Source organism: Lampris incognitus, chromosome 10, assembly GCF_029633865.1.
Source record: "Lampris incognitus isolate fLamInc1 chromosome 10, fLamInc1.hap2, whole genome shotgun sequence".
NCBI lineage: Eukaryota > Metazoa > Chordata > Actinopteri > Lampriformes > Lampridae > Lampris > Lampris incognitus.
Genome location: NC_079220.1, coordinates 8,323,102 through 8,350,870, shown reverse-complemented (window position 1 = coordinate 8,350,870; position 27,769 = coordinate 8,323,102). Strand labels below are relative to the sequence as shown.

The window sequence follows — 27,769 nt, the reverse complement described above, 5'->3', positions numbered from 1 at the left end:
CGGGAGTTTTCCCCATACAGATGTGACCCGTTATTTTCTTGCCCGGTGCGGGATTCGATAAGGGGTGTTCTGCACCACAAGGCGACATCACTAGCCGCTCGGCTAAAGGGTCCGACCCGTTAGCTAGGGGGCTAACGTTTCTTATTAGTAGTTTACACAGACTATTATTAGGCACCGTGCCTCTCATCCACACGACGTATCCAACAGTAGACGCAACAATACCTGCAAGTTGCGTCCTATTTGGTTGTACACCCATTGGTTTTAACTCTGCTTCGACACCAGACAGTTTTGGCCTCTTGAATGTGAGCTCTCCGGGATTCCACTCCCGCCTAAAACGACCGCTGGCGGTCAAAATGACCGCCGGGTTTCAAACTCTGTATTCTGTCAAGATAAGTACCCAGCTGAGATAGTAGTGCATTGCATATGTTCGTATGTCTGTTAGGAAACGACTGACACATAAATTAATATTTTAACGACTATAGTACTGTAGCGAATTCGGGGGGAACAACGCAACCACAGGAAGTGCCGCGGCCGGGAAGCGAACCCGCATCGCCCGCACTGCAGGAGGCATCGCTAACCGCTCGACTAAAGGGTCGGACCCGCCAGCCAGCTGGCCAGCGTCTCGAACTTGAATGGCAAAATCGAAAAAGTGAAAACGTTACCTGAAAGACAAAACGGAAAACACGTGGCGCTAGTCTAACAAACGCAACAAGGCCTGTAAAACGTGAAATGTAAAAAAAAAATTTTTTTTTTAAAAGAACCGAAAATAAATATTGGAACAGTCCCACGTTGTATAACGGGTGAACCACGGTTGAGCGCGGTAGCCAATTAGCTACAAGGTCAAAGGTTATCCGGAAGTGCGCGGTTTTGTTGGGAAGTGAACGTGTTAGTCTCCGCGCCGTTATTACTGAGGATAACGTGACATGGCGTCAGAATGAAGCTGGGAAAAGTTATTTGAAGTTACACGAGGGGGGGAGGGGGCGATAGATGCGCCTCCATAATTGTTGGAGAGAGAAAACCCCGCCCCCCTGCACGTCCTTCCGGGGCGAAGAGTCGCTAAACGAGAGAAACGAGCCAGCCAGCAGCAGTTGACTCCACCAGGTAAGTGTGGGTTCGGTAGTGCAAGCTCAGAAGAGCGTCGAGCCTGGATAACCAGATACTCCACCGGCTGCAGCCTGCGGGAAGGCGGGGTTGGCCGTCCAGCCCGACCAGCCCTGCCCATATTGGCCATTACCTTCTCCCCTCTTTCACTCAGGTTCAGCCAATTACGAAAAAAAAGCGTGTTTACTGGCATGTGTTTGAGACTGTACAGCACAACAGACTAAGGTAGGAATACAACACTGGAAAGACACGTCAGATAATTATACTGCTTGAAAACGGCAATTATATTGACATGTAGGCCAACTCCTCCTTAAACTCTCCCTCCTCCTCTGCTGTGGCATCCTGATACTGCTGGTACTCAGACACCAGATCATTCATGTTGCTTTCTGCCTCCGTGAACGCCATCTCATCCATACCCTCACCTGTGTACCAGTGGAGGAAAGCCTTGCACCTGAACGCGGCAATGAACTGCTCAGAGATGCGCCTGAACAGCTCCTGGATGGCTGTGCTGTTGCCGATGAGGGGGGGCAGCCATCTTGAGACCACGGGGAGGAATGTCACAGACTGCAGTCTTGACATTGTTGGGGATACATGCCACGAAGTAGCTGCTGTTCTTATTCTGCACATTTAACATCTACTCATCCACCCCCTTCATGAACATGTGCCCACGGAAGATGGCGGCCACAGTTAGGTAGCAGCTATGATGGGGGTCGCAGGCAGCCGTCATGTTCTCGGCATCGGAACATCTGCTGGGTGAGCTCTGGCACTGTGAGGGATCTGTACTGCTGGCTGCCTCGGCTGGTAAGGGGGGCAAAGCCTGACCTAAAGAAGTGCAGATGGGGGAATGGCACCATGTTGATGGCCAGCTTGTGCAGGTTGGCGTTCAGCTGTCTGGGAAACCTGAGGCAGGTGGTGAAGCCACTCATGGTGATTGAGGTCTCCGTAAGATGGCATTGTGAGTTTCAGTGTGTGAAAGCAGATGTCGGTACAGGGCCTCACTGTCGATGCAGTACGTTTCGTCTGTGTTCTCTACAAGCTGGGTGACTGACACATTGGCATTGTAGGGCTCAACCACCGTGTCTGATACGTTGGGAGAAGGAACCACACTAAAGGTGTTCATGATGCGGTCAGGGTACTCATGGATTTTACTGATGAGCAGGGTGCCCAAACCAGAGCCAGTACCACCACCAAGAGAGTGTGTAAGCTGGAAGCCTTGGAGGCAGTCGCAGCTCACGGGTTCCTTCCTCACCACATCAAGGAGTGAGTCCACGAGCTCTGCTCCCTCTGTGTAATGACCCTTGGCCTAGTGGTTTCCAGCACCGCTTTAGCCAAAATCAAAGATGTCTATTCTGAAGACCTGGCCGAAGGGCCCAGATCTCACAGTCCATGGTGCCCGGCTCCAGGTCCACAAGCGCAGCTCGGGGAACATATTTGCAACCTGAAGCTTCATTGTAGTGGTCATTTATCCTGTCCAGCTGCAGGTTACTGTCACCATGGGATGTGCCAGTTGGGTCATTGCCATGTTCGTCACTAATCATCTCCCAAAACTTGGCTCCAATCTGAGTTTCGCACTGGCCAACTTGAATATGAACAATTTCCCTCATTTTGTCAGGAGGTAGACTGTCTCAGATATACACCAGTTTCACTGTCTTTTTGTGTCAGGTTCAACCAATTACAATTTTAGTGTTAGAGCGTACAGTCTCCAATATGAATCCCTCCTCCTGCATCCTAGACATCATTCCCACTAAGCTGCTCAAGGAGGTATTTTCAACTATTAGCCCCATTATTCTGCAAATTCTTAATAATTCTCTGGCCTCAGGTTCTTTTCCTCAAAACTTTTCTTTTTATGAAAGCTTTTACAAATGTTTGATATTTGTTTTTATTTATACTGTTTTTATTTTTATTCTTACCTATTTGGTCCTACTCTTATTTTTGCCTTGTCTGGCTTTATTTTTTTTGTGAAGCACTTTGTAACATTGTTTTAGGAAAGTGATATATAAATTAAGTTATTATTATTATTATTATTATTATTATTATTATTATTATCATTACTATTATTATTATCCCGATAGTTGAAAACTCAAATTGGTCCATACAAAGATAGAAGTACAAGAACACACTTAACATGCACATACACACATGGAGATGTACAAGGCTCTCGTACCGGGGAGGAAGAGCTCTGGCCAAACCAGGCAGTAGTCACCAACAGCGGAGAACACTAGTCCGCCTGCCACACCCAGCAAACTCTGAGATCCATTCCAGCCCAGCACGACTCCAGCCAGTAGGAGTATAGGAGCTGCCTTGACAGCTGCGTTCATGATGGAGGGGGAGGCATCAAGACTCCATGAGTAGAAGAAGGCACCTGCGGCCAAAAAGAAAGGCACAAGAGAGAGGAGAAGGGCACAGGACTGATAGAGAGGGGAGTGAGGAGGAGACAGGAGGAGATGGGAAGATTAGTGTTTGACATCGTAGTCTGTGGCATAACAGAAAATTCCCAACTTGACTGTGCGAATGCATATTGATTTAAGCATCACAGGCAGTTCCATCAAGGCAGCAACGGGACTCTTAATGGTTGTACCACCGCTGAATCTTTTAACAATCGTATGTGAGGAAAAGTGAAAGTGGCATTAGCTACCGTGTTTCTCCTCTGTCTCCTGTAAAAGGCGTCCGTCTCAAGGATGTCCATCTCCTCGAAGTCAGAACTGATGTGGACACCAACTGACCGAGCTTGGTCTTGAATTTCCCCCCTCCTCCGTTTAAGCCCCCTCGTTAATCACTTGGTCAACAAACTGTACAATCCTCTCCGTCTTGTCTGCGACGGGTCTCGCAGTCCGTCAGTGTTCAGTAGCGATGAACTTTGGACTGATCTTTGAAACAGGCCATCGGTCAGATGGCTTTGGTAATAATGCGTTTCTTGTTATGTTATGAGTTTTCGTGTACGAGCGGGTGACCTTTGACCCCGCCAGTTGGAAACGTTGGGTGACATCATCACATAGAGGACAAAGTTAAACAAGGTAGAAATCATGCGTATATACGACAGCCGTGCTGGATCCCAGCCATACTCCTGCTGTAAAGAGCCCCCACCAGGTTTAACTGTATGACTCGAGTCCAAAACCCGAAGGCTACACACTGCACAGTGTTATTTTTTTCTCCATAAGTGTGAGGCATATTTGGATTATTAGTCACGTCATTTACTGCCATATAATAACGGTCTCCTCTGGCATTCAAAGTAACTACTCTCTTTGTCTGTGTGTGTGTGTGCTGCTGTTGGAGGGGTTGCAGGACGATACCATTTTCTGTTTTGCCGTGTCGTACCAGCAACCAAACAATTAATCCCACTGAGAAAAGGAATTTCTATGAAAATAACGAACATAGTCCTTTGCTGTCATAGAGCAGGAAATGATTTAATACAAACTTGATATTCTCCTTGATCAGGTGTATTTATTCAATGCAAAATTTTTTATATATCTATCTATCTATATCTATATCTATATAGATAGATAGATATAGAGAGAGACAGACCAGCCGCCCGTTTCGCTGTTTGCTCAACATGTCGTAGAAAATCCAGTTATGGTTCAAGGCTCAGCTCGGACTGAGACATTTATCATGTTCTCCAGGCTAGATGTCCATGTTGCATAACAAATATTCATGATTCAAGAGCTTTATTGCCATTGTGCAAGCACGATGAGAATGCAGTTGTGTCTGATCAACATACGTGAGTAACTGAATACATGGATGCCCTTTAAGGCACAGGGATATTTTTATGAGCGTTTATTTAAAAGATATTTTCTCCGCATACGGATTAAAGGTGAACACACGAGACAAGCCGGACTTCTTGTTGCTGCACAGATTCAGGGAACAATTATTAACCCAGCCCACTCCCGAGTCAAACTTTGCACCCAGCACGCCCACAGCCCTTTGAGTAGGGGTCAGTAGGCCTGCCGGGAGTTGGGAAAGGAGACATATCTCTGCAGGGTTGCGGAAATATTTGGTAAGTGGAGCCATAAATGGAGTAAAATAGAGGGCTGTGTGGATCAGAGAGCGATGACAGACCATCAGATAGGGAGTAAGAGCAAAGGTAGCAGCACAGCCACCTTTTATTACACGCTTGAATGTAATGTAAGGCCAGAGAATGTGGTGGGTAGTGCGACCGGCTGGCATTAAATAGCAAAATGTGTGTGTTTGTGTGAGTTGCAGGTACTGCCAGGTTGGTTACTCTTGTTGGCTTTCTCTGCACAGGACGGGACATGGCAACCAGCTCCCCTGCCCAAAGGATTGGAGTTGTGGGATATGGGCATTTAGGTCTGCAACCCCCCCCCCACACACACACACACACACACACACTCTCGCTCTCTCTCTCTCACACACACACACATGCACTGCCCACCACACGTCGTGGTACCTCTGTTTTGTAGATTAATTAACCCGTTGTCCACCAAATCCAAATTGCAGCATCATCAGCTTCAATCACCATCCCGTGCTGAACTACTGTGTGAGGATCTATCCAAACCTCGCCCTGGTAGAGGGTGACTCTGTTGGGGTGTGTGTGTCTGTGTGTGTGTTTGTGTGCATGCAAATGTCGCAGGGCAGTACCTAGTTGAGAGGATCCTGAAGGAGGGAGCTGGACTCGGTCTGACTCTTGCTTTTGTTTGGAACAGAAATTCTGACAAGCTCAAAGGTTCAGTTCCTGCCGAGCTGATACTCGATGACTTATCAGCATTTGCAGACAGGTTCAAGACACACACACACACACACACACACACACACACTGGTAGCAACATGTGTTACGAACTAGATACCGTGATGGACATGGACACCACATGCAAGTTCTGGAATACCCCGTGTGACCCGTTTCTTCCCCTCAAGTGTAGTGAAACCAGGTCTTGCTTTACAGGCGGTGTGATGTGATCGTGGAGGTGTGCCATCCTAAGATAGCGAAGGACTTTGGGTCCCATTTCCTTTCTCAGGCTCATTTCTTGGTGAGCTCTTCCTTCAACTACGTCACCATTTTAGTTGCGTTGACTTAAATGTAAACGCGTTATTTCCCACCGCCGTCTTCCTAACCCATCCCGTTTTGTCTTCGCCTTCTCCCGGCAGGTAGGTTCTCCCTCCGCCCTTTCCGACCCCGAGCTCAACCACAAACTGCGCCAGGCTGCCGAGCGGCACGGCAGGACGCTTTATGTTCCCAGTGGAGCCCTGTGGGGAGGCCAGGACATCCAGAGGTTGAGCGACAGCGGAGCCTTGAAGGTAACACAAAGTGCTGGTTGTCGAGGGTGGCGTTGATACGGAGTAGTCGAGGCAATAAGTCTTGACCACATGGCTCTCTTGGATCCCAGGGTACTTACTTTTCTGCCTCATTTAGTGCCAACCCAGAATGTTTCTAACATCAAGACTGATCCACTGTGAGACACCCGGGTGTGTCATTCTTGAAAACATGGATTCACTCTCTCTGTGTGAGAGCATCCCCTTGGTGAAATGGATTACATTTATACTATAACGCCTTTTTCCCGGCCGCAACAGCCACTCAAAGCGCTTTACAAGCAATGAATGCCTCACATTCACCCACCCACACCCACACCCACACCCACGATGGTGTCAATCATGCAAGGTAACAACCAGCTCTTCGGGAGCAGTTAGGAGTTAGGTGTCTTGCTCAAGGACACCTCGACATCCCCCCCCCCATCCCAGATAGCATCCGGATGTGGGCCACTTCAGGCAGCGATGCGGCACTGGCGGCCTTCTTCTGGCCCTGACAAAATGGATGTGAGCCTGAAGTGGCCCACATGTATAACAGCAAATATGGTCCAAATATGACAAATCAAATGTGGGCCTTTTTTGGCAAAGATGCGGTGCTCTGGATGTGACCCTGAAGTGGCCCGTGTGGTAAATGGTGAATATGACCCAAATATCACAAAACAAATATGGGCCACCTTTGGCAAATATGTGGCACATGCGGTATTGCCATGGCTTGGTTCTGGCCCAGATCTGGCAAACAGGAGCGGACCGCCCAGGTCCCATCATTCCACGCGGTATGTGGGCCGGATGAAGTGTCGGGTGTGGGACGGGTCCGGGCCACAGCAATTTTGCTATCTGGAATTTTTCTCCGCAATTGTGCCTGGCCAATTACCCAACTCTTCTGAGCCGTCCCGGTTGCTGCTCCACCCCCTCTGCTGATCTGGGGAGGGCTGCAGACTACCACATGCCTCCTCTGATACATGTGGAGTTGCCAGCCATTTCTTTTCACGTGACAGTGAGGAGTTTCGCCAGGGGGGCGTAGCACGTGGGAGGATCACGTTATTCCCCCAAGATCCACCTCCCCCCTGAACAGGTGGCCCGACCGACCGACCAGAGGAGGTGCTGGTGCAGCGACCAGGACACATACCCACATCCGGCTTCCCACCCGCAGACACGGCCAATTGTGTCTGTAGGGACGCCCGACCAAGCTGGAGGCAACACGGGGATTCAAACTGGCGATCCCCATGTTGGTAGGCAACGGAATAGACCATTACACCACCTGGACGCCCTACACCTTTGACATTTTTGCAAGGAGGAGCCGAGGATTGAAGCGGCAACCCTCCAGCTACCAGAAGACCTTCTCTACCTCCGAGCCACTGTCGCTGCCAGTTGAGGTATCCATGAGCAAGACGTTGAGTTGCCATCTGCCTTGCAAGCTCCAGGTTGGGTGGAAAATATGTTGACATTTGTGTGATTTAGAGGAGCCCATCAACTTGTTCATGTTTCTGAAGATGAGCCAGAGAATTGAGGACATTATGCATCACTTACTCGGATTGTTCTAGCAGGAACATTGGGTTGATTTTGTTTCATAGAGTGAACGCATGCTGTGGTAATGAGAATGTGTCTGTAATCCTAGACCAGTATTCACACAAGTCAAAGGTGCCTAAATGAGATCCATGGTGGACAATATAGCCTTGGGACTTTCTCTGGTCATCCGCCTGTGATTCGATTTGACTCCGTTCCTTCTCCCGTCCACTTCTCAGGCTGTATTCGTAAGGATGTCAAAGCATCCCTCCTGTTTCCGGCTGACGGGAGATACGCTGTCTGACTGGACGGAAGGAGAGGGGAGGCGCGTTTTATTCAGCGGCTCGGTGGCCGACTTGTGCCCCCTCGCCCCTAACAATGTCAACACCATGGCTGCAGCAGCAATGGCGGCAGGGACGCTCGGCTTCAGCGGGGTTCGAGGAGAGATTGTGTCCGATACGGCGTTAGTATCAACAAACACCTAAATAATGCACATTGATTTGGGGGGGGGGGCAGAAACGTAATTTGTCTTGATAACGAGAAACTCCATCGGTTAACCATCCGATCCAATCCACCCCCTCCTTCAGCTCCTCTCTCCTTTCTCCTTCCATCAGGTTAAGGGACTACCACGTGGTGGAGGTGGAGGTGACGGGGGTTAATGGGTTTTCGGTGCGAACGGTGAGGAGGAACCCTGCCCAACTTGGCGCTGTAACAGGAAGTGCCACTTACAACTCCTTCTGGAGCAGTTTACTAGGTAGGTCCTGCATTGCGTCCAAAGGCCTAATTCTCTTGGTGCCATGTGGCACGTTATTGAACGTTTACAACACAAACCTCCAAGTGAGTTCAGGAAAAGTTAAATTTAGCCATGAGCTGGGCTGGAAAATTCTCATCGGAAGCAGTTGAAATGATTCGGAAGAATGTTTTTAAATGAGGCGGAGTGAATGACATAACCGCTCACAGCTGGGGTTGTCAATAGTAACTGTGAACCATTCGCGACTCACAGCAGGCCAACAAGCCAACATTGCAAAGTTGTGGATGGTATCAAGACTAGTTTGTGAGCACAGTCATGAATCAATAGATATGGACTTTTGGTGCAGTGGCGCAGTGGTTAGCGCGGTCGCCTCACAGCAAGAAGGTCCCGGGTTCGAGCCCCGGGGTAGTCCAATCTTGGGGGTCATCCCGGGTCGTCCTCTGAGTGGAGTTTGCATGTTCTCCCCGTGTCTGTGTGGGTTTCCTCCGGGTGCTCCGGTTTCCTCCCACAGTTCAAAGACATGTAGGTCAGGTGAGTCGGCCATACTAAATTGTCCCTAGGGGTGTGTGTGTGTGTGTGTGTGTGAGATGGACTGGCGGCCTGTCCAGGGTGTCTCCCCGCCTGCCGCCCAATGACCGCTGGGATAGGCTCCAGCATCCCCATGACCCTGAGCGCAGGATAAGCGGCTTGGATAATGGGTGGGGGGGGGGGACTTTTGGTGCATGCACGCATACTTATATACTGACAACATGAAGTCGTTTTTCTTGTTAACCTTTGTATTCTGTACTTTCAGTTTGCAAAGGGCACGGTGGCCGAGTTTACTTGTGCTGAAGGTGCTGTGGACTTGGAGGAAGAACCCATGTTGAAGTTACGGGAAGTGGTCCAACAAGTTTCCGCTGGAGCAAAGAGTCTGGTGCAAGGTGACAGATGATGCAAGTCAACCATTTCTCAGTCTGTGTTAATATGTTGCCTTTCATGGATATATATATATATATATATATATATATATATATATCATCGAATACCCACAAACCCTTGACATCTGGTTGCAATAAACCACATCGAAACAAAAATGAAGAGTCCGTTATCATTTATAAAACACACAAACGTATGCGTGGGTGTATATATATATATTATATATACGCACAAACATACATATATAGACTTTATTGTAATTTAATATATTGTAATTTAATCTAATGCAATATTATAACAAATGACAGACGCACCCAGGAGGTGTGCTTGCTCTTGATAAAATCATCATTCCCTTCCCCGGCGCCAAACAACCCGTTCAACTTGCAGCAGCTCCCTTTCAATCCGTTTCTCTCGGGTGTCCCTCATCTAAAAACACGGTTCCCCGCCCGAGGATGGCCGACTCGCTCCCCTCCCCCCGATCTTTCGCAAAGCGACCCGTCTCCACAATTCTGCACAAATAAATACTCGAGAAACAGGCAAACCCCGATAACGCCATTTACAAAACAAGCGCACGCGTGAAGCTGGAGTGTGGCGCGAGGTTGCTGACCGGCGACTGTCACTCAAAAGGCTCTGATGCAATAAGGCGCAAGGAACAAAACTGACAAAAAGCAAAAAAGTCACGCATGCAACGCTGCGAAAACTACGAGCACTCGCAGTACCGCGCTCCCGAGGCGACGCGTTAATATGCGTGCTCTGCACTTCACTTCCCTTCCGGGACGTTTTACAGTAAAGACCACACGTGACAAGGGGGAAAGTGCAATCAAACAGGTGGACATGTGTGTCAAAGACGGCGTTACCGCCCTAAGAGGTGAGATACGTTAACAAGGCCGGTGCTCTTCGTGGCTGCGGGCAGTAACGGCGGGGGATCCTTACACAAAAACCGACAGGGATGGGGGCTGACGCGCCGCCCAATTTCTCTGTACAAACAACAAGCTGGTAAGAAGGCGGGTGAAGTGTTCCCTGCTCGGACTCATTAAACCAAAGCCCGTCCTAATGCTCGGCACCGCCCTCCCGTCTCGGATGCAACGCTTCATCCTCTACATCAGCGGCGCCCAACTCCAGGCCTCGAGGGCCGCGGGTATTTGTTGCGACCGTGCACCACACCGCCTGATTTAACTAATTTGTTAAATCGGGTGGTGTTGTTTCTTCTTCTAGTTTTTCCCCCTTATCCCAACCCAATTAACCCAATGGCATATGGCCGGGACTCTTGTCGAATAACTCCCCTGGCTCACGTTTCCACAGGAAGGAGATAGTCGTAACACCGGCTTCCTTCAAACTCGCGTTGGCAGCTCTCGCTATTTCACACGCTGAAGCCTCCTCGCATGGATTGCATCACCCTCAGGCCGCGAAGGAGAACGCTTTCGGTCGGTTGGCTGCCGGCGCCCGGATGGGCCAGAGGGGTCGCTGGAGAACGACGAGTCCCTGAACACCGATCTACACCCACTATCCCTCGGGTAAGGGTGGCCTAATGAATGCCTTACCCCGTGGACGCTCCGGCCGGGACCGGTTACGGCGACTCTGGGATACGAACCTCCCAGCCACGTGACGAGCGGGTTGCAAGAACGGCGGTTTACCACCAGAGCGGCCAAATCAGGCGGAGTTGTGCATGGCTGCAATAAATACCCGCAGGCACTGCGGCCCTCGAGGCCTGGACTTGGGCATCCCTGCTCTACGTCATCCAGTGTTAGCACCCTACCAAAAAAAATCCAGCTGTCTTGTGTTTTCTTTATCGTCTGTTTGAGCTCTCGCTCAGCCCTTTCTAGCCGCTTGAGCTATTGCACACAGTAGGTCAACTGGTTTAAATGCTGGTTTAAACTGACAAAATACCAAGACACACTAACCTCTAGCAGATATTTCACAAAAAAACAAAAACAAAAACAAAAAACTGAGGTGTACACAGACCGGGAAGACAGTGAGGGTGACTCAAGACTTTAAAACAAGCTGATGAGATGCTCGTGTCTACTCAACTGCTGTCCCCTATAAAGTGTGTGTGAAAACATGGGTGACTATAATAGTTGCAAAACGAACATTTCACGAGTGGGCTCAGTGTGTGTGTGTAATTTCTAAAGATAAAAGGTACATGTCTTATCAGTTTTTCTCGCTAGGGACCCCGTCGCCATTCCCGTTGGCCCCGATGACCGTGTAAGCCTTGTTCTTCAGTGGCAGGACAATAGGCTGGCGAATGTTCACCCGGTCCTTTTCGGCCTCCAGGTCCTCATCGTAGCGTTCGTCTTCGTCATCGTTGTCTTCCGCCTCACTGTGACGGGGCGAGGAGTGGCGGGACAGAGACGGAGACGGGGGCACAGAGGCCGGTCGAGGGTATCGGAAACCCGTGGCCTGGGGAGGAGAACCAAAACTGGCATGAAAATGTCACTTGGGACAGTATTTATTTATTTATTTTTATTTGCCCCTCTTTTTCTCCCCGATTGTACCCGGCCAATTACCCCACTCTTCTGAGCCATCCGGGTCACTGCTCCGCCCCCTCTGCCGATCCAGGGAGGGCTGCAGACTACCACATTACTCCTCTGATACATGTGGAGTCACCAGCCGCTTCTTTTCATCTGACAGTGAGGATGTAGCAGGGAGGATCACGCTATTCCCCCAGTCCCCCCCCCCCCGAACCGACCAGAAGAGGTGCTAGTGCAGCGACCAGGACACATACCCACATCCGGCTTCCCACCCGCAGACACGGCCAATTGTGTCTGTAGGGACGCCCGACCAAGCCGGTGGTAACACGGGGATTCGAACCAGCAATCCCCGCATTGGTAGGCAACGGAATAGACCGTCACACTACCCGGACACCCCTTGGGATAGTATTTTAACCCGGCAAATAACAAACAGAGGGTGAAGTGTGAAATAGGTATGTACACGACACGCACTCACACAAACACACAAACACTGAAGTCAACTCACTGAGTCGGGTTCATGAGGTTCGTATATGAAGGTATCAGGGAAGGCTTTCGCCAGGGCCATGTGGCGGGCACATGTGTAATACTAGTGCAGAATGGAGGAGAGAAAAACAAGTTAACTGGATGTGGACATCGTCGCACAAACAAAACGGGGCTCGTGCGGCAAGAGCGGCGGTCTCACCCTGCCCAGGTATCTCCAGTCCAGGAGGTCACTGAGGCGCTCGGTGCGGTTCCTCTGGATGATACGCTGGCGGCGACTCTGTTTGCAGAACTGGAACAGGAAGGAGGTAAGCTGGTTGCACGACTCGTCGATGCCTCGGTACCGCCGATCCAGGATGTAAATTCCTTCAAAGAAGAAAAAAAATATATAGGTTGTTAAAACCTGCACGTTACTTCAAGAGTATGCAACATGTGATCTAGTCTGAAAAATGAACACACCGTATGCCGAGGGGTCTGCTATGTGCTCCTCCATGAAACAGCCGAAGCCCGACAGATTAGTGGAGATGGATGGGATTCCCATGACTGTGCACTCAGCTGAGAGAGAGAGAGAAAGAGAGAGAGAGGCCTGTGTTCAACATTTTGCTGTACTGTATTAATGTGCGCACACACACACAAACACAGTGACTTATACCTGGCGTATAGCCCCAGGGTTCATAGTAGGAGGGGAAGACGCCAAGGTGGCAGCCTCTCACGAACTCCTCATAATCCATTGGGAGGAGAGGAGAGGTGGACGACAGGAACTCTGGATGGAAGATAACCTAATGGATGGGAAAGACACGGCCGTTTCAATAGCAGACCTGCTGTACACACATCACATGGAGCAAATTATTATTGTATATTATTATATTCAGTCATTTAGTATGGCAGCAAACTGCCTTTCTTGGTTTGGCAGCAATACTCTGTTAACAGCCTCTGTTTTGTTTGAAAGTACGTTAATTTTTTTTCTATAAAAGCTGAGTTTACTTGACAGCCCGAGGACAATCTGCCATATCTTTCTAACTCTGAAGGTAAACCATTAGCAATGAGTACATTTGTCAGAATACTGCAAATCAGATACTTGATTAGCCAAATGCCATGGAGTTAATGTTCAGCCTTTAGGTTCTTCCAGAAGATCATGAGCTTTGGGTAGCGACCGAAAGGGTGAGACTGCGGATACAAGCGGCTGAGATGAGTTTCCTCCGTAGGGTGCCTTAGAGATAGGGTGAGGAGCTCGGACAGCCGGAGGGAGCTCGGAGCAGAGCCGCTGCTCCTTCGCATCGAAAGGAGCCAGTTGAGATGGTTCGGGCATCTGATTAGGATGCCTCCTGGGTGCCTTCCTTTGGAGGTTTACCGGGCACGCCCAACTGGCCTGGGAACACCTTGAGATCCCCCAGGAGGAGCTGGAGGGCGTTGCTGGGGACAGGGACGTCTGGAGTGCCCTACTTAGCTTGCTGCCACCGCGACCAGACCCCGGAGAAGCGGCTGAAGATGAGACGAGAGACGAGGTTCTTCCAGAAGATAGCTCTCGGTTGTAGAAATGGCTAAAATGAATGTATATCAAGCACTAAAGGATTTCATACTGTACCTCCACCTGCCCAACACCCAAGCAAACCCCATGACGCGGTACAATGAATCAACCAGTAAGCCCGCTCCATTCTGATCTTATCTGTCTGGCGACAGTTCTTCATACTGAACCAGCATGGACCACGAAACATCAGGAGGGTGATCAGGAGAGCAAAAACACAAATTTACTCATTGGGAAAGAAAAAGATCCAAAAATTGAAATTCTTAAAAAAAGAAAAATGTGCCGCCAAAACAGCAATGACCCAACCAGGCATGGGCTCTACAAGACCCCCGAAGATGTCCTGTGGTATCTGGCGCCAACACATTAGCAGCAGGACCTTCAAGTCCTGTAAGCTGCGAGGTGGAGCCGCCGTGGATCAAACTTGTCGGTCCAGCACATCCCACAGATGCCCAGTCGGACGGAGATGGGAGAGAATCGGAGGCCAGGGCAACAGCTTGAACACGTCATCATGTTCCTCAAACCGTTCCCGAACAACGTGTGCAGCGTGGCAGGCTGCATGATACACAGCCGTCCACAGGACCAAAAAGAAGACGGGATTCATCGGACCAGGCGACCTTCTTCCACTGTTCCAAGGTTCCAGTTCCAATGCTCGCATGCCCATTATAGGGGCTTTCAGAAAGGGGTCATCATGGGCGCTCTGACCGGTCCTCGGCTACACGACCCCATACGCAGCAGTGTGCGATGCACTGTGCTGTGTGACACAATTCCACCTATAACCATCATAACAATTTTCTGTGACTTGGTGTCTGGGGAGCATAGCGGTCTATTCGGTTGCCTACCAACACGGGGATCACCAGTTCGAATTCCAGTGTTGCCTCTGGCTTGGTCGGGCGTCCCTACAGACACAATTGGCCGTGTCTGCGGGTGGGAAGCCGGATGTGGGTATGTGTCCTGGTTGCTGCCTTTACTCCTGCACCATTTCTCCTGCATCCAACATGTTGACCACGAGAACTGATTGTTCTCTTACCATCTAATCTACCCAGACCTTGACTTGTGCCCTTGTTTGGAGATGACCAATGTTATTCAGTTCACTTTGAGCAGTCATGAATTTTTGGCTCGTCAGTGTATACATATAATGTGATGTGTGAATTATCAGGACCAGTAGCAAGGCCCAATTTATCTTTGTGTTGGGGGGGGGGGCAGTGTTCTCCTCTGTGGGTATAATAACTGAGGCGTGTGGGGTAACTACAGCGTGTGTGGGCTACTGCACCTTGACACGGTCAGAGGCGTTGTTGAAGAGGCCGATGCGGCGGATGCAGTTGAGGATGGGGTCACTGCTGTCCTCCAGCATGTTGTGGGTGCAGATGGGAGGCTGGCACTGTCTCTGGGTCGCGAAGATCGCACGCTTCATCATGGTGAAGTCCTCCTTATCCAGCATCTTTGACACATCCGGCAGCTGCCCTCTGAGCAAGTTGGCACGAGACAAAAAGAATACATCGAATTTTCATCAGAGCCGGGTTTTATTTGTGTATCATGTGTTTGTATGCTATGAATTTACTTCATTATTAGCAAGTGTTCATCACAATTCAGCAGAACGATTTTTTTCAATTTCAATATTAATTAAAAGCACAAAATAAAATATGACCCTGAAATAAAATCCCATGTCTAATAATAGCTGCATACTGACAAAAAAAATCACTTTATTGTGACCGAATTAGATAGAGCTCCACCATTTAAATCAAGATGGTTGTATTCACGTATTTAATTATGGCTAGGGTCAGGGTCAGAGGTCATACACGAAGCCCACAACAGGTTGCATGAAGTAGCCTGCAGGATGTTTCTACTTACACTAGCAGCGACTCATAAAGTTTCTTCCCAAAGCGTTCCTTAACAGTATGAGCCGTATCCCTGTGGGTTACACGTTCACAATCCAGACAAAAATTTGACAACTTTCATTTTTGTGACACCACACGATAAAGCTACAACCTTGTATATTGTTCAACGGAAATGTGCTAATTCATCGGGGACGCGAGGTTGGAGGGGAACCTTACCACAGCTGCTTCCTGACCGCTTGGCCTTTCAGAGTCTCCACGTTGAAGTTGTTCGTCCGTGCCGGCATGATGAAGAACGTGATGACGGTGACGTCGCTGTGATTGACCTGGGAGAGAAAGGGGACGGGGGGGGGGGGGGATAAGGGTGGAGTCAACTCAAGTCCAGTTTATTTGTATAGCCCAAAATCACAAGGTAGACCCGAACGACCCCACAATTAGTACATTATTTAGTTTCCCTTTGCAGACGCTGCTATCCTCAGCGACATACATCTGAGAGTTAATTCAACACAAGCAAGGATCTAGTCAGGAGGCAACAACACAAGTCAGTGTCACAAAAACTATGTTCAATGGGCATCTGGGCAGCGTAGCGGTCTATTCCATTGCATAACAACATAGGGATCGCCGGTTCAAATCCCGACATTACCCCCAGCTTGGTTGCGCGTCCCTACAGACACAATTGGCCGTGTCTGCGTGTGGGAAGCCAGATGTGGGTATGTGTCCTGGTTGCTGCACTAGCGCCTCCTCTGGTCAGCCGGGGTGCCTGTTTGGGGGGGGAGGGGGAACAGCATGATCCTCCCACATGCTACGTCCCCTTGGTGAAACTCCTCACTGTCAGGTGAAAAGAAGCGGCTGACAACTCCACATGTATGGGAGGAGGCATGTGGTAGCCTGCAGCCCTCCCCGGATCGGCAGAGGGGGTGGAACAGCGACCGGGACGGCTCAGAAGAGTGGGGTAAATGGCCAGATACAATTGGGGAGAAAAAAAGGGGGGGGGGGGACTAGGTTCAAGTCCGATAGGACATATCGGTGTCAACAGGCAGTGTACAAAGGCGGTGCATAGAAGAGAATTACTTTTTAATACCATCAGGTGTGGAGGTGTGCAAGAAAGAGCTGGGTCTTTAGCTGCTTCTTTCTTTTGTTTTTTGCCCCCCCTCCCTTGTCTCCCCAATTGTACTTAGCCAACTACCCCACTCTTCCGAGCCGTTCCAGTTGCTGCTCCACCCCCTCTGCCGATCCGGGGAGGTGCTGCAGACTACCACATGCCTCCTCCCATACATGTGGAGTCACCAGCCGCTTCTTTTCACCTGACAGTGAGGCGTTTCACCAGGGGGACGTAGCGCATGGGACGATCACATCATTCCCCCCTGTTCCCCCTCCCCCCCGAACAAGCGCCCCGACTGACCAGAGGAGGCGCTAGTGCAGCGACCAGGACATATACCCACATCCGGTCTCCCGTCCGCAGACACAGCCAACTGTGTCCGTAGGGACGCCCGACCAAGCCGGCAGTAACGCGGGGATTCGAACCGGCGATCCCCGTGTTGGTAGGCAACGGAATAGACCGCCACGCCACCCGGACGCCCTGCATAGCATATACACTGTAACTCATCGCATCCTACTCAGCATGTAGCTAGTGTCATCGCTCTATGTCAAATACTACAAATTGGTTTATGAAGCTGATATGTACCACACACACACACACACACACACACACACACACACACACACATACCCTCAGCAGGTAGTTGAGTCTGGCTAAAGCCTCCAGGAAGATGTCAGCGCCTTTGTTGGAAAACTCGTACCTCCCAGCGATGAAGAGGAACAAGCACTTGTCCAAATTAAAGTCAAGGTTCCTAACGGTCACGACAAAAAACAACAACAAAACAAAAACAAGACAAATAAAACCCTGGGAAGCACATGAATGAGCGGGGGAAGCATTTTGGGAATGTTGCGATCTTTTCGGATTCACTCTCGCAGTGACACTGCGGTGCCCAAATACAACATATCTCTAAAAGTATCTGTCCTTCATTGCTGCTGGTGAGCGTGTTGGGAACATGCGCCGTGGGGAGTCTGACCCGTAGAAATGCCCTCGGATGAACTCTTGGATCCGGTGCTTGCTCTGAGCGTGGAGGTTCTGAAACTCGTGCACGGCTGAAAACTTCTTCACGTTCAAGCCGTTTGGAGTGACGATGTCTGCGAAAGGAAGGAAAACAAGATGAGGAAACAAGAGACCGAGAGTGTTTTTTCCCCGAGCCGTCCCGGTCGCTGCCCCCCCCCCTGTGCCGATCCGGGGAGGGCTGCAGACTACCACATGCCTCCTCCCATACATGTGGAGTCGCCAGCTGCTTCTTTTCACCTGACAGTGAGGAGTTTCGCCGGGGGGACGTAGCGCGTGGGAGGCTCACGCTATTCCCCCCTGTTCCCCCTCCCCCACGAACAGATGCCCCGACTGACCAGAGGAGGCACTAGTGCAGCGACCAGGACACATAGCCACATCCGGCTTCCCCCCCCACAGACACGGCCAATTGAGTCTGTAGGGACGCCCGACCAAGCCGGAGGTAACACGGGGATTCGAACCAAAGATCCCCGTGTTGGTAGGCAACGGAACAGACCGCCACGCCACCTGGACGCCCCAGACGGCGGGTGTTTTAATCTCAACTTTGTCAAGGGTCACCTGACCTCACAATCAGACCATGCGACGGCATCCATCCGCCCCAGAAGGACTCGGCTCCACACAGAAAGTGGATCTCACACAAACCTGGTTTCCTCTTGAGCAGGTGCTCCGCCTCGATGGCTGTGATCTGAGACACGGTGGTGAAGGTGTGAGCACAGCGTGCGGCCGCCCGCTCTAAACAATACCGATGGTAGATCTGTCTGTCCCCTGCCTCCTTATCCACATTGAACTGAGAGAGACAGACAAGGAGAGGGAGTTAGAGAGGGAGAGAGAGAGAGAGAGACACAGACATGGTGAGACAATGTCCTGGTGATAATGCCCAAATAGAGAAGTCTGCGTTGGTCTCATAAGTCACATGATCTCGATGAATTCTGAATCCGCCAAGCTTCTTCCATCCATCCATCCATTATCCAAACTGCTTATCCTGCTCTCAGGGTCGCGGGGATGCTGGAGCCTATCCCAGCAGTCACTGGGCAGCAGGTGGGGAGACACCCTGGACAGGCCGCCCGGCCATCACCCAGGGCCGAAGCTTCCTCCCTAGCGTTCAGATTTCACACTTGCACTTGGAAAGCTTTATTGCCCTAATCTTTTGAGCGGTCTGCCGTTTTTGCTTGTAATTCATATATAGTAAAGCAAAAGTAAACTTACCACAGGGGTGGACAATAAAGTCTTTTTAACTGATTCTATACTTTACTACTACTAGCACTTCCAGCTGCTCCCGTTAGGGGTCGCCATTGCGGGTCATCCGTTTCCATCCCTTCCTGTCCTCTGCATCTTCCTCTGTCACACCAGCCACCTGCATGTCCTCCCTCACCACATCCACAAACCTCCTCTTTGGCCTTCCTCTTCTCCTCTTCCCCGGCAGCTCCATATTCAGCATCCTTCTCCCAATATCACTTTTTACTACTTTATTGATCCCCACGGGGAAATTCTTCCTCTGCATTTAACCCATCCTAGCCGTGTAGCTAGGAGCAGCGGGCAGCCGCCGTGCAGCACCCCGGGACCAACTCCAGCTCGTCTTGCCATGCCTCAGGTAGGGGTGCAGACAGGAGTATTAACCCTAACATGCATGTCTTTCTGAGGGTGGGGGAAACCGGAGCACCCGGAGAAACCCCACCGCAGACACGGGGAGAACATGCAAACTCCACACAGAAAGGACCTGGAATGACCCCCGAAGGTTGGACAACCCCGGGGTTCGGACCCAGGACCTTCTTGCCGTGAGGCGACAGCGCTAACCACTGGGCCGCCGCACCAATATACCCAAGCATCTCTCCCCCACACATGTCCAAGCCATCTTGCCTCTCTTGCTTTGTCTCCAAACCAGATTCTACACTACACAATCTGACCAATACTTACTTGCATGCACACACACAACACACCTCAGCAAGGTTGTTGTAGAAATCCACATTTCCAGCACACAGGTAGCGTCCCAGTAGTGTGGCATGTGTGGTGAAGATCGTCGCTACAGGGAGCTGTCTATGTCGACACAGCACCAGGCCCAGGCCAGCCAGCCACTCGTGGAAGTGGGCCAAGATGTGGGGCGGTTCCTCACACTGGGCTGCATACTGGAATTTAGGATCGTACAGGTAAATGTAAATTAGCTGCACTTATATATGCCTTCACACGCGACATAGTACCTCTAACATCTTAGACATAAACACGTGTTTTTTTTTTTGTCCTGTCAGCTGTCAGGCATTGGTCAGACGGTGCGAGCAGTCTGACCTCTCCGAGAAGCCAAGCCGTCAGGAAGCCAAACAGCACGGCGTCGTTGGCCTCGCGGTCAAACCACGGCACGCCGATGGCGCAGTTCTCCCACAGCTCTCTCTTCCAGCGGTCCAGAGACCAGGCGGTGAAGGCCACGTCAATCAGAACCACGTAAGGACTTCCCTCGATCAGCCAGCGCCCGAAGTAGACCTGCAGGACAAGCGGAGAGGAAGCAGGGAGCCAAGGAATGAGGGAGAATGAGGTAGAGGAAAGGTCAATGGAGATCTGAAACTAAAAGAAAATATATTTTCATTCAATCTACTTTAGGGACAGGAAATATAAAGTGAGCTTATCACGAGATAATGTGTTAGTTAGAATATATTTCTTACCTACATTCTGTGGACAAAAACTTTCCTCTTTTTTTTTTAGCAAGGAAAATGGGCAACCGACCGTAAATCAAAATTGGTTTCTGTGTCTAATATATTAACCGACAGCTGAAGCTGCAACCAGGAGTTTACCCTAGTTTAATCCGACACCTCTATATGACCGCCATAAACAAACCAGACCATCAGCGAGACGACGGGACGTCGCTATATAATGATTACAACCGCTCGTCTCTGGGTCAGAGCCCCCTGCAAAACGCCATGCAACGATTCGCAGCACAGAGACGGGACACGCAGCCACAAATCGAGTTACATTACCCATCCATCCATCCATTATCCAGACTGCTTGTCCTGCTCTCGGGGTCGCGGGGGATGCTGGAGCCTATCCAAGCAGTCACTGGGTGGCGGGCGGGGGGAGACACCCTAGACAGGCCGTCACAGGGCCATCAATATTATAACACCAATAACTAAAAACTGTCACCAGTATTGTAACACATAATTAACATTGCACGCATATCCATCCATCCCATTATCCGAACCGCTTATCCTGCTCTCAGGGTCGCGAGGATGCTGGAGCCTATCCCAGCAGTCATTGGGTGGCAGGCGGGGAGACACCCTGGACAGGCTGCCAGGCCATCACACAGGGCCGACATACACACATTTACACCTAGGGGCAATTTAGTACAGTCGATTCACCGGAGCACCTGCAGGGAACCCACACAGACACGGGGAGAACATGCAAACTCCACACAGAGGACGACCCCCAAGGTTGGACTACCCCGGGGCTCAAACCCAGCACCTGCTTGCTGTGAGGCGACCGTGCTAACCACTGCGCCACCGTGTTCATTAAAAAATTATAAATACACCTCAACACATACACACACACACACACACACACACAGCTTCCCTGTGTTTGTCTGCCAATCTTACTGTCACCCGTTACATCCCCTCATCACTGTATATCCTGCAAACATGTGTTTTTCCTAAAACACCGCTGACTCACGTTTCACTTCAAAATAAACGCACAAACTACCAGAGGGTGAACGTTTCTCGTTGCAACAAGCGGCAATGCTTATGCAAAATGAAGCTGTTCTTCCGCTAAACACTTCCAATTTTGGCCACAAGGGTGCGTAAAGGCAAAAAGCTTTCGAGCTCTAAACGATTTCACATTCCTTCCATCCAACACACATCACACGGCAAAGTACACAAGCGCACTGAACTTACTCGATGCAAGTGCTTTTACGAGGGACCGAAAGGTCTCCCAGTTGGAAATAGGCTCTTGAAAGACATCAACTACATCTTTACCACAACTCATGGCCACGACCCACAATCCCGAGGTCACCTCTACAGTGACACAGCAAACACACCGCGCACAAAAACGTATCTGCTCGCATGCACACGCCGATACACACTCCTTTACCCGCCAGAAATAGACGATAGTGTGTGCATGGGTGTGTGTGTGAGAGGGACACCGATACAGCGTTTAACCTTTGAAGGGAAATGCCACAGGGTTTACAGACCTGTTTAGAGGCAGATGAGAGAGGGCAGACAGAAAGAGGGGCAGCAAAAGGCAAGACGGGGGGGGGGGGTGATCTGTTTGTCTTAAGAGATGTCTAGATACACCAGCGTCTCCTCCATCTTGCAAGGTTTGGCTACTCTCGCGCCACAGTCTTGGCAACGATCTGGATCAAAGCACTATCGAGACACCCGAGTGTGGCGATATTACCTTTTGTGGTACTGTATCGATCCTCAAAGCCACTGTATCGATTTGTAATTGTTCACATGTAACGGTTCATGACAAACATGTTGTGTTGTGTGTAACCCCACGACCGCTAGATAACAGTGTTGTCATCTATCGTCGGCCGTTTGACTCTTCCACTCCAACACAACGTAAACTGAGACAGGAAGTAGCATACGCACAAAGCCCTACGAAATCGCAATATATCGAATCGCAACCCCTGTATCGCGATACGTATCGTATCGCCAGATTCTCGCCGATACACAGCCCTGCAAAGAACACCTTCCTTTAAAACTAAAACACAACTCAGTGTTCTCCAACCCCCCCCCCCCCCTAATAGTTTAGTACAGAAAATGTATGTGTGTATATGTGTCTCTATGCATGTCTGTGAGTGTGTGTGTCCGGGCATGCATGTGTCTGCCATACACGTGTGGTACTACCTTACATCCACTGGCGTTCATCTTGTCAATGGTTCTCTTGAGGGCCGGGTTGGAAGGCTCGATCAGCTCCACTTGGGTGCGCACGTTGCTCTCTACGTAGGGCCCCACCAGGAAGTAGTTCTCCCCCCATTCCTCCGAGGTGAGACGGGCTTTGGTCTGGATGACTGTGTAGATCCCTCCAACTACATGCAACCAACCAGTACACACGCCAGATACACAAAAACAGTAGATAGAGATGATTATAAGCAAGAAGGCATGCACCAAAGATGTAGATAAGCAAGCACTACACTATACTTGTCAATGTGAACACACACACACACAAATACTAGCCTTTGTTTGCGACCTCCCAAGCAATTTCGAAGAGAACGGCATCCTCTAAATCAAACTCCTCATCCCACTCCTCCAGTCCTGAGAGGGACGTGACGGACAGGCTGCGAGCCAGCGGCATGCTGGGTAAAAAAGAAAAAGAGAACCTGCTGCATTAACAGGGAAGTTCCCTGGCACTGCACATATAGATGGTCTAGGACGACAACGGCGGCTTCCTTCACTCTTACCGACTGAACTCTCGGATGAAGTGACCAAGTCACTGTATGAGAGCACCAGCCTTTTCCTCCAATAAATAATCTACCTTGGTCGCTTAAGGGCCCCCTTTTTCCCTCCCCCAAACAAATATGAAGAAAAAAACAAAAGTTATACCAACACCGTCATCTTTCTCAGTCGATACACAATGTCTCCAAAGCGGGGCGATGATGAGAAAAACAAACGGCATGGAAGTGTGCCCACCTTTGTGGTGGAGCCCACCCATTAAAACTTTACTGAACAGTTTTAACCAGATCAACTTATTTTCTTTCTGTAGGCCATTTCGATTGTGGTCCTGCACGTCTGCACTTTGCGAGGTTTATTGCGAAACCGTACGCCAACTGCTTTGGAGAAAACACACAAAACACAAAACCATTAAAGTCGTCGTCAAATGAAATGCCCCCGGTATGCCGGTTTTGTCGGGTTACTTTTCAGTACACCCCCTAGAGTTACCCTTCAGTATCACCTGGAATAATACTGATACTGCGCAGCAATAATTTTACAGTTCCCTCTTGAGTTTTTACATAGCGCGGCCATACAGTGCACAGTTTATGAGACATGTATTAAAGCCCATGTCAGGGTAGCCACGTGACCAATAAAGGGATCCTTGGATGCCAAGGGCGTGGAGGGGGAGGCAAGTCAAATTCTGCTTAAGGCCCATTTCTCTACAAAGTACTTCTTTGTAATACCCGATCGTTTCTGGCACACGGGAATATTCCCCAACTTCTGTTAATGAGACACTTTTGACTCCGACCCTTGTGCCTTCCGCTTGTGGCTGGATTGGTAGAAAACAGCAAAAGCATTTTTCGACACCTCATGGTGACTCAACTCTTACGCCGTGCGGCACTGTCACTTCATGCTTGTGTGCGCGATATGTGTGTTTTGGGGTGTGTGTGTGGGGGGATGTGTTTATGTAAAGTGCTGGCGGCTCTTGGTGGAATTTACGATGTTCTTCTGACTGCCTTCCTGTGAGTACACATTCATAACTTACACATAATACACCCATGCCTATCTATATATACGTATATCTGTATGTTTTGTGCACGCCTCCATCACATACTAGTCGATTCTTTAGCTGCAAGGAATTTTTGGGGAGAAGCAAACGAGGAAGCGTATGCAGCGATGAGTGGCTGACATTCTTCAAGAGAATATGTGTCATAGCTGCATGACTGTAAAGTGTGTCATCTTACTGGACGGCACAACGCCTCCCAATGTCCTACATCACTTCGTACCAGAATTTTGGGCAATGTCACAACCTCCCTAAAGCCTCTTGAGGCACATTCGTGATATTGGGGCTATATACAAATAAAACCGACTTGACTCCTCAGTAATAAGAGGGGGTGACGTGAGAGAGGAAAACGGGAGGTAGAGGATGGTGTAGGGAAGGAAATTGAGAAATACACCCAAGTTGATTCACCCACTCACAATGTGGCAGTTTTTGACATGCCCTAACAGAAATGCTGTCACCTGGTCCAGTGCAGAAATCCCCGAACAATAAGTTGTGTGTGCACATTGAGACAAAGGGACAACGGTAAGAAAAAAAAAAAACAACGCCTTGCCCCTGCTTCCCCAAGGTGGTCTAGAACAGTGTTTCTCAACCCAGTCCTCAAGGACCCCCTATGCTGCAGATTTTCATTGTAACCCTGCATAGGTAGCCCTGCTTGTACTTACTCGACCAATCATCTCGCAGCACTTAATTATGCAAGGTGTGCAACGTCTGACATAATTCATTGCTGATTGGTTGAATAACTACAAACAGGTACCTATTCAGGGTTGCAAAGAAAATATGCAGGATAGGGGGGGTCCTTGAGGACTGGGTTGAGAAACACTGGTCTAGAATATTCCTGCATGCCATAACTCTGCGATTCTCAATTCGGACTCGCGTCTTATATGTGTTTATTCTACTGATGCGCTGAACTCAGGCTGCTATTTATGCTCTTGCGCTGGCGAGTGGACAGAATGGCAGTTTATAGCACAGGAGACGGTATACAAGCCCCACACCACGCAACGTCCACTTCTGCAGAAATATCAGCCGGAGTAAATGATTTAACATCCCTTTGCAAGGCCACGGACTCGCGCATTTCTGCAGCCAGCCCCCGCGGAGCTCGCGACTCGCGAGACGGGGCCCGCGGTCAAGAGATGCCGCGAGCACGCGGGCTCGAGGACGTCTGCGCATCGAGACTAATACAAAAACAAGAGCCAGGGGCCGGTGGTTCATCGTGGCCTGCGCCCTGGACGTCTACGATAGGAGGGGACGTCGCTGGCCTCGGATATCTCTGCAGCCTTGCCGATGCCTCAAAATGGGCTAATTCATCTCCCCCCGACCACACGCACGCACACGCACCCGCGCAGCGTCATCGTGCCCAGATCACATGCTTCCTCTCCTGAACGGCCCCGTTCTGGCGTGAAAACTCAGCCCGGTGGGTTTTCACGCAAGACCCCTTGATGACACACTCAGCCCGGTGGGTTTTCACGCAAGACCCCCTTGATGACACAGAATCCAGTCGCTGAAGGCGACGGCGATTGAACGCCCACCTTAACCGGACTTGCTCAGGCCACACAAGCTTGCGGGTCCAGCTGTGGTCCGGCTCCGGCACCGTGGACGGGCCGGCGTCTTGGCGAACTCTTCTATATCTCCTCACGCTGCACGTAGCGTCGCAGGCAAACAGGGGGTGGGGGCAGATGCGGGACCCGATGAGCGTTTTAGCCGACGGGCGAACGTGACATCCAGCACACATGCGATCTCGTCGCGGAAACGCGCAGGGGAGGACACGATGTGCCGATCTGCCCGCTGAGCAAATACTGAGTTATCGTCATTTTTTCAGAAAGAAGCGAGGACCTACTCACCCTTCGATGTCGCCCCAACTTCGCCAGGGGTACGCTATGGCAACATTAGCAGCTGTCACGGTCCGTCTAAAAAAAAAAAGCCAAAAAAACGACAGGGGGAAAGGGGCGGTGACCGTATTTAAATGCGGACGGCTCCCATTGGCTGAACCGACGTCCCGTCATTTTGAAGGACAGGGCGTCGCGGCGTTGCCGCGGTGCGGGAGGGGGCGGGGTTGTGATGCTCGGATGTCCCGCCTCTGCTACGCTAAGCAGGAGGCCACCGCGCGTCGCAGACTCGCTTCTGAGTCTCGGGCCCCGCCCATTTCCACGCCCATTTCCACGCCCATTCCCCCCGCCTCTAAACGGGATACAACGGGGGCGTTTTTCCCGACGGAGCGATGTCATTGGTTCAACGGGATTTAAAGGGCGTCACAGTGGGTCGGGAATTATCATATCGGCTCCAAATGAGGGAGGTGATGGTAACGTGAGATCAGGGACAACTCCCCCCCCCCTCCACCCCCCCATCCCATTTTTCCAAACACGAGAGAGAAGGGCAAGATAGTTATTTATAAAGCCTGGTATGGGTCACGGGGAAGAGGGAATGTAACGTGACGACTGGTGACATTAAGCGAGCTTTCTATATAACACTGTGATGCATATTTCTATATTGACCTAGATGTTTTCCTCAGTGTATTTTCCCCCAGTCTCGCCACCCCTAGACCACAGCAGACCAACACTGGACCCAAATGGACCAAACGATCGCAGACTGCACTGAACAGAGCATCTGATCATAAAATAGAGCACTGATAGATAAACTGTTGATTTCACCACCTTGACACTGAACTGTGTAAAAATAAAACAGCTCTCCTCGGCTCTTTATCAACGCCTGGGGTGACCACGTACAATGACGCTTGGAAAACATGCCTACATGCCTGTAACATTGTATAGTTTTTTATTTGGGAAATATATGAACAATCTACCACTACTACTACACACAATCTACTACTACTACTACTACAACTACTACCATATGGGAAATATATGAACAATAAATCAGCTATATTAACTTCACATTGGCTTGTTTTGCTCCTTTTTATATTTTGGAAATGGGTAATATCTAGGACGAGTTCTTTGCAACATGACCATTTAGTTGTTTTATTTCATCCAGCGGCTATATAAAATGCAGCTTGATTGATTGATTGATCCTGTTCAGGACATTTTCCTTTTCCTTTCCCTCTCGTTGGTCAATGAATAAACTGAAGAGCAAGATTTGCGTGACTTTTTGAGAGTATTGCAGTTTCATACTGCATTTAAAATACAGTAAAACAGAAGCGAATAGAACAGAATAGAATCAGCAAACTCTTGATGGGGATATCAACAATATTCTATTATGGTGATACTGATGACAGTTGATTGTATTACACGTTAATTACACGTTATGGTCTGTACTCGTTCTACTGCTACTACTGCAACTACTTTAGGCTGCTCCCGTTAGGGGGCGTCACAGTGGATCATCCGTTTCCATCTCTTCCTGTCCTCTGCATCTTCCTCTGTCACACCAGCCACCCGCATGTCCTCCCTCGCCACACCCATAAAC

At 50.0% G+C, this 27,769-nt stretch overlaps 2 protein-coding genes and 1 pseudogene across 2 annotated transcripts; 1 reads left to right on the top strand and 2 right to left on the bottom strand.

Annotated features, from left to right (window-relative positions):
- Nucleotides 1-1,383: 1,383 nt before the first annotated feature.
- On the bottom strand, nucleotides 1,384-2,708 carry LOC130119209 (tubulin beta-1 chain-like; annotated as a pseudogene).
- A 2,340-nt stretch (nucleotides 2,709-5,048) lies between these two features.
- aspdh (aspartate dehydrogenase domain containing) lies at nucleotides 5,049-9,637 on the top strand. Its single transcript, XM_056287314.1, has 8 exons — nucleotides 5,049-5,092; nucleotides 5,299-5,403; nucleotides 5,687-5,831; nucleotides 5,996-6,080; nucleotides 6,199-6,348; nucleotides 8,100-8,323; nucleotides 8,475-8,614; nucleotides 9,405-9,637. Exons 2-8 carry the CDS (start codon nucleotides 5,349-5,351, stop codon nucleotides 9,440-9,442), a joined length of 837 nt encoding a protein of 278 aa, XP_056143289.1. The 5' UTR covers nucleotides 5,049-5,092; nucleotides 5,299-5,348; the 3' UTR covers nucleotides 9,443-9,637.
- Nucleotides 9,638-10,942: 1,305 nt separating this feature from the next.
- gys1 (glycogen synthase 1 (muscle)) lies at nucleotides 10,943-26,280 on the bottom strand. Its single transcript, XM_056287310.1, has 16 exons — nucleotides 26,194-26,280; nucleotides 23,098-23,216; nucleotides 22,768-22,949; nucleotides 20,225-20,416; nucleotides 19,882-20,067; nucleotides 18,587-18,731; nucleotides 17,904-18,021; nucleotides 17,561-17,681; nucleotides 16,051-16,157; nucleotides 15,848-15,907; nucleotides 15,270-15,462; nucleotides 13,127-13,253; nucleotides 12,934-13,029; nucleotides 12,677-12,840; nucleotides 12,500-12,580; nucleotides 10,943-11,923 (listed from the first exon to the last, which is right to left on the bottom strand). The coding sequence occupies exons 2-16, from the start codon at nucleotides 23,213-23,215 to the stop codon at nucleotides 11,675-11,677; spliced, it is 2,139 nt and encodes a 712-aa protein (XP_056143285.1). The 5' UTR covers nucleotide 23,216; nucleotides 26,194-26,280; the 3' UTR covers nucleotides 10,943-11,674.
- Nucleotides 26,281-27,769: the final 1,489 nt, after the last annotated feature.

What these genes read in the sequence shown, in the direction of transcription:
- gys1 (XM_056287310.1), bottom strand. Translation starts at nt 23,215, where the DNA reads ATGCCGCTGGCTCGCAGCCTGTCCGTCACGTCCCTCTCAGGACTGGAG. An exon ending in ATCCGAGGGCATTTCTACGG is followed by an intron (nt 17,682 to 17,903) that starts GTCAGACTCCCC and finishes CGTGACCGTTAG; the next exon opens with GAACCTTGACTTTAATTTGG. An exon ending in AACCTCATGAACCCGACTCA is followed by an intron (nt 11,924 to 12,499) that starts GTGAGTTGACTT and finishes TCTCCTCCCCAG; the next exon opens with GCCACGGGTTTCCGATACCC.
- aspdh (XM_056287314.1), top strand. Translation starts at nt 5,349, where the DNA reads ATGGCAACCAGCTCCCCTGCCCAAAGGATTGGAGTTGTGGGATATGGG. An exon ending in GCGACAGCGGAGCCTTGAAG is followed by an intron (nt 6,349 to 8,099) that starts GTAACACAAAGT and finishes TCCACTTCTCAG; the next exon opens with GCTGTATTCGTAAGGATGTC. An exon ending in CTTCTGGAGCAGTTTACTAG is followed by an intron (nt 8,615 to 9,404) that starts GTAGGTCCTGCA and finishes CTGTACTTTCAG; the next exon opens with TTTGCAAAGGGCACGGTGGC.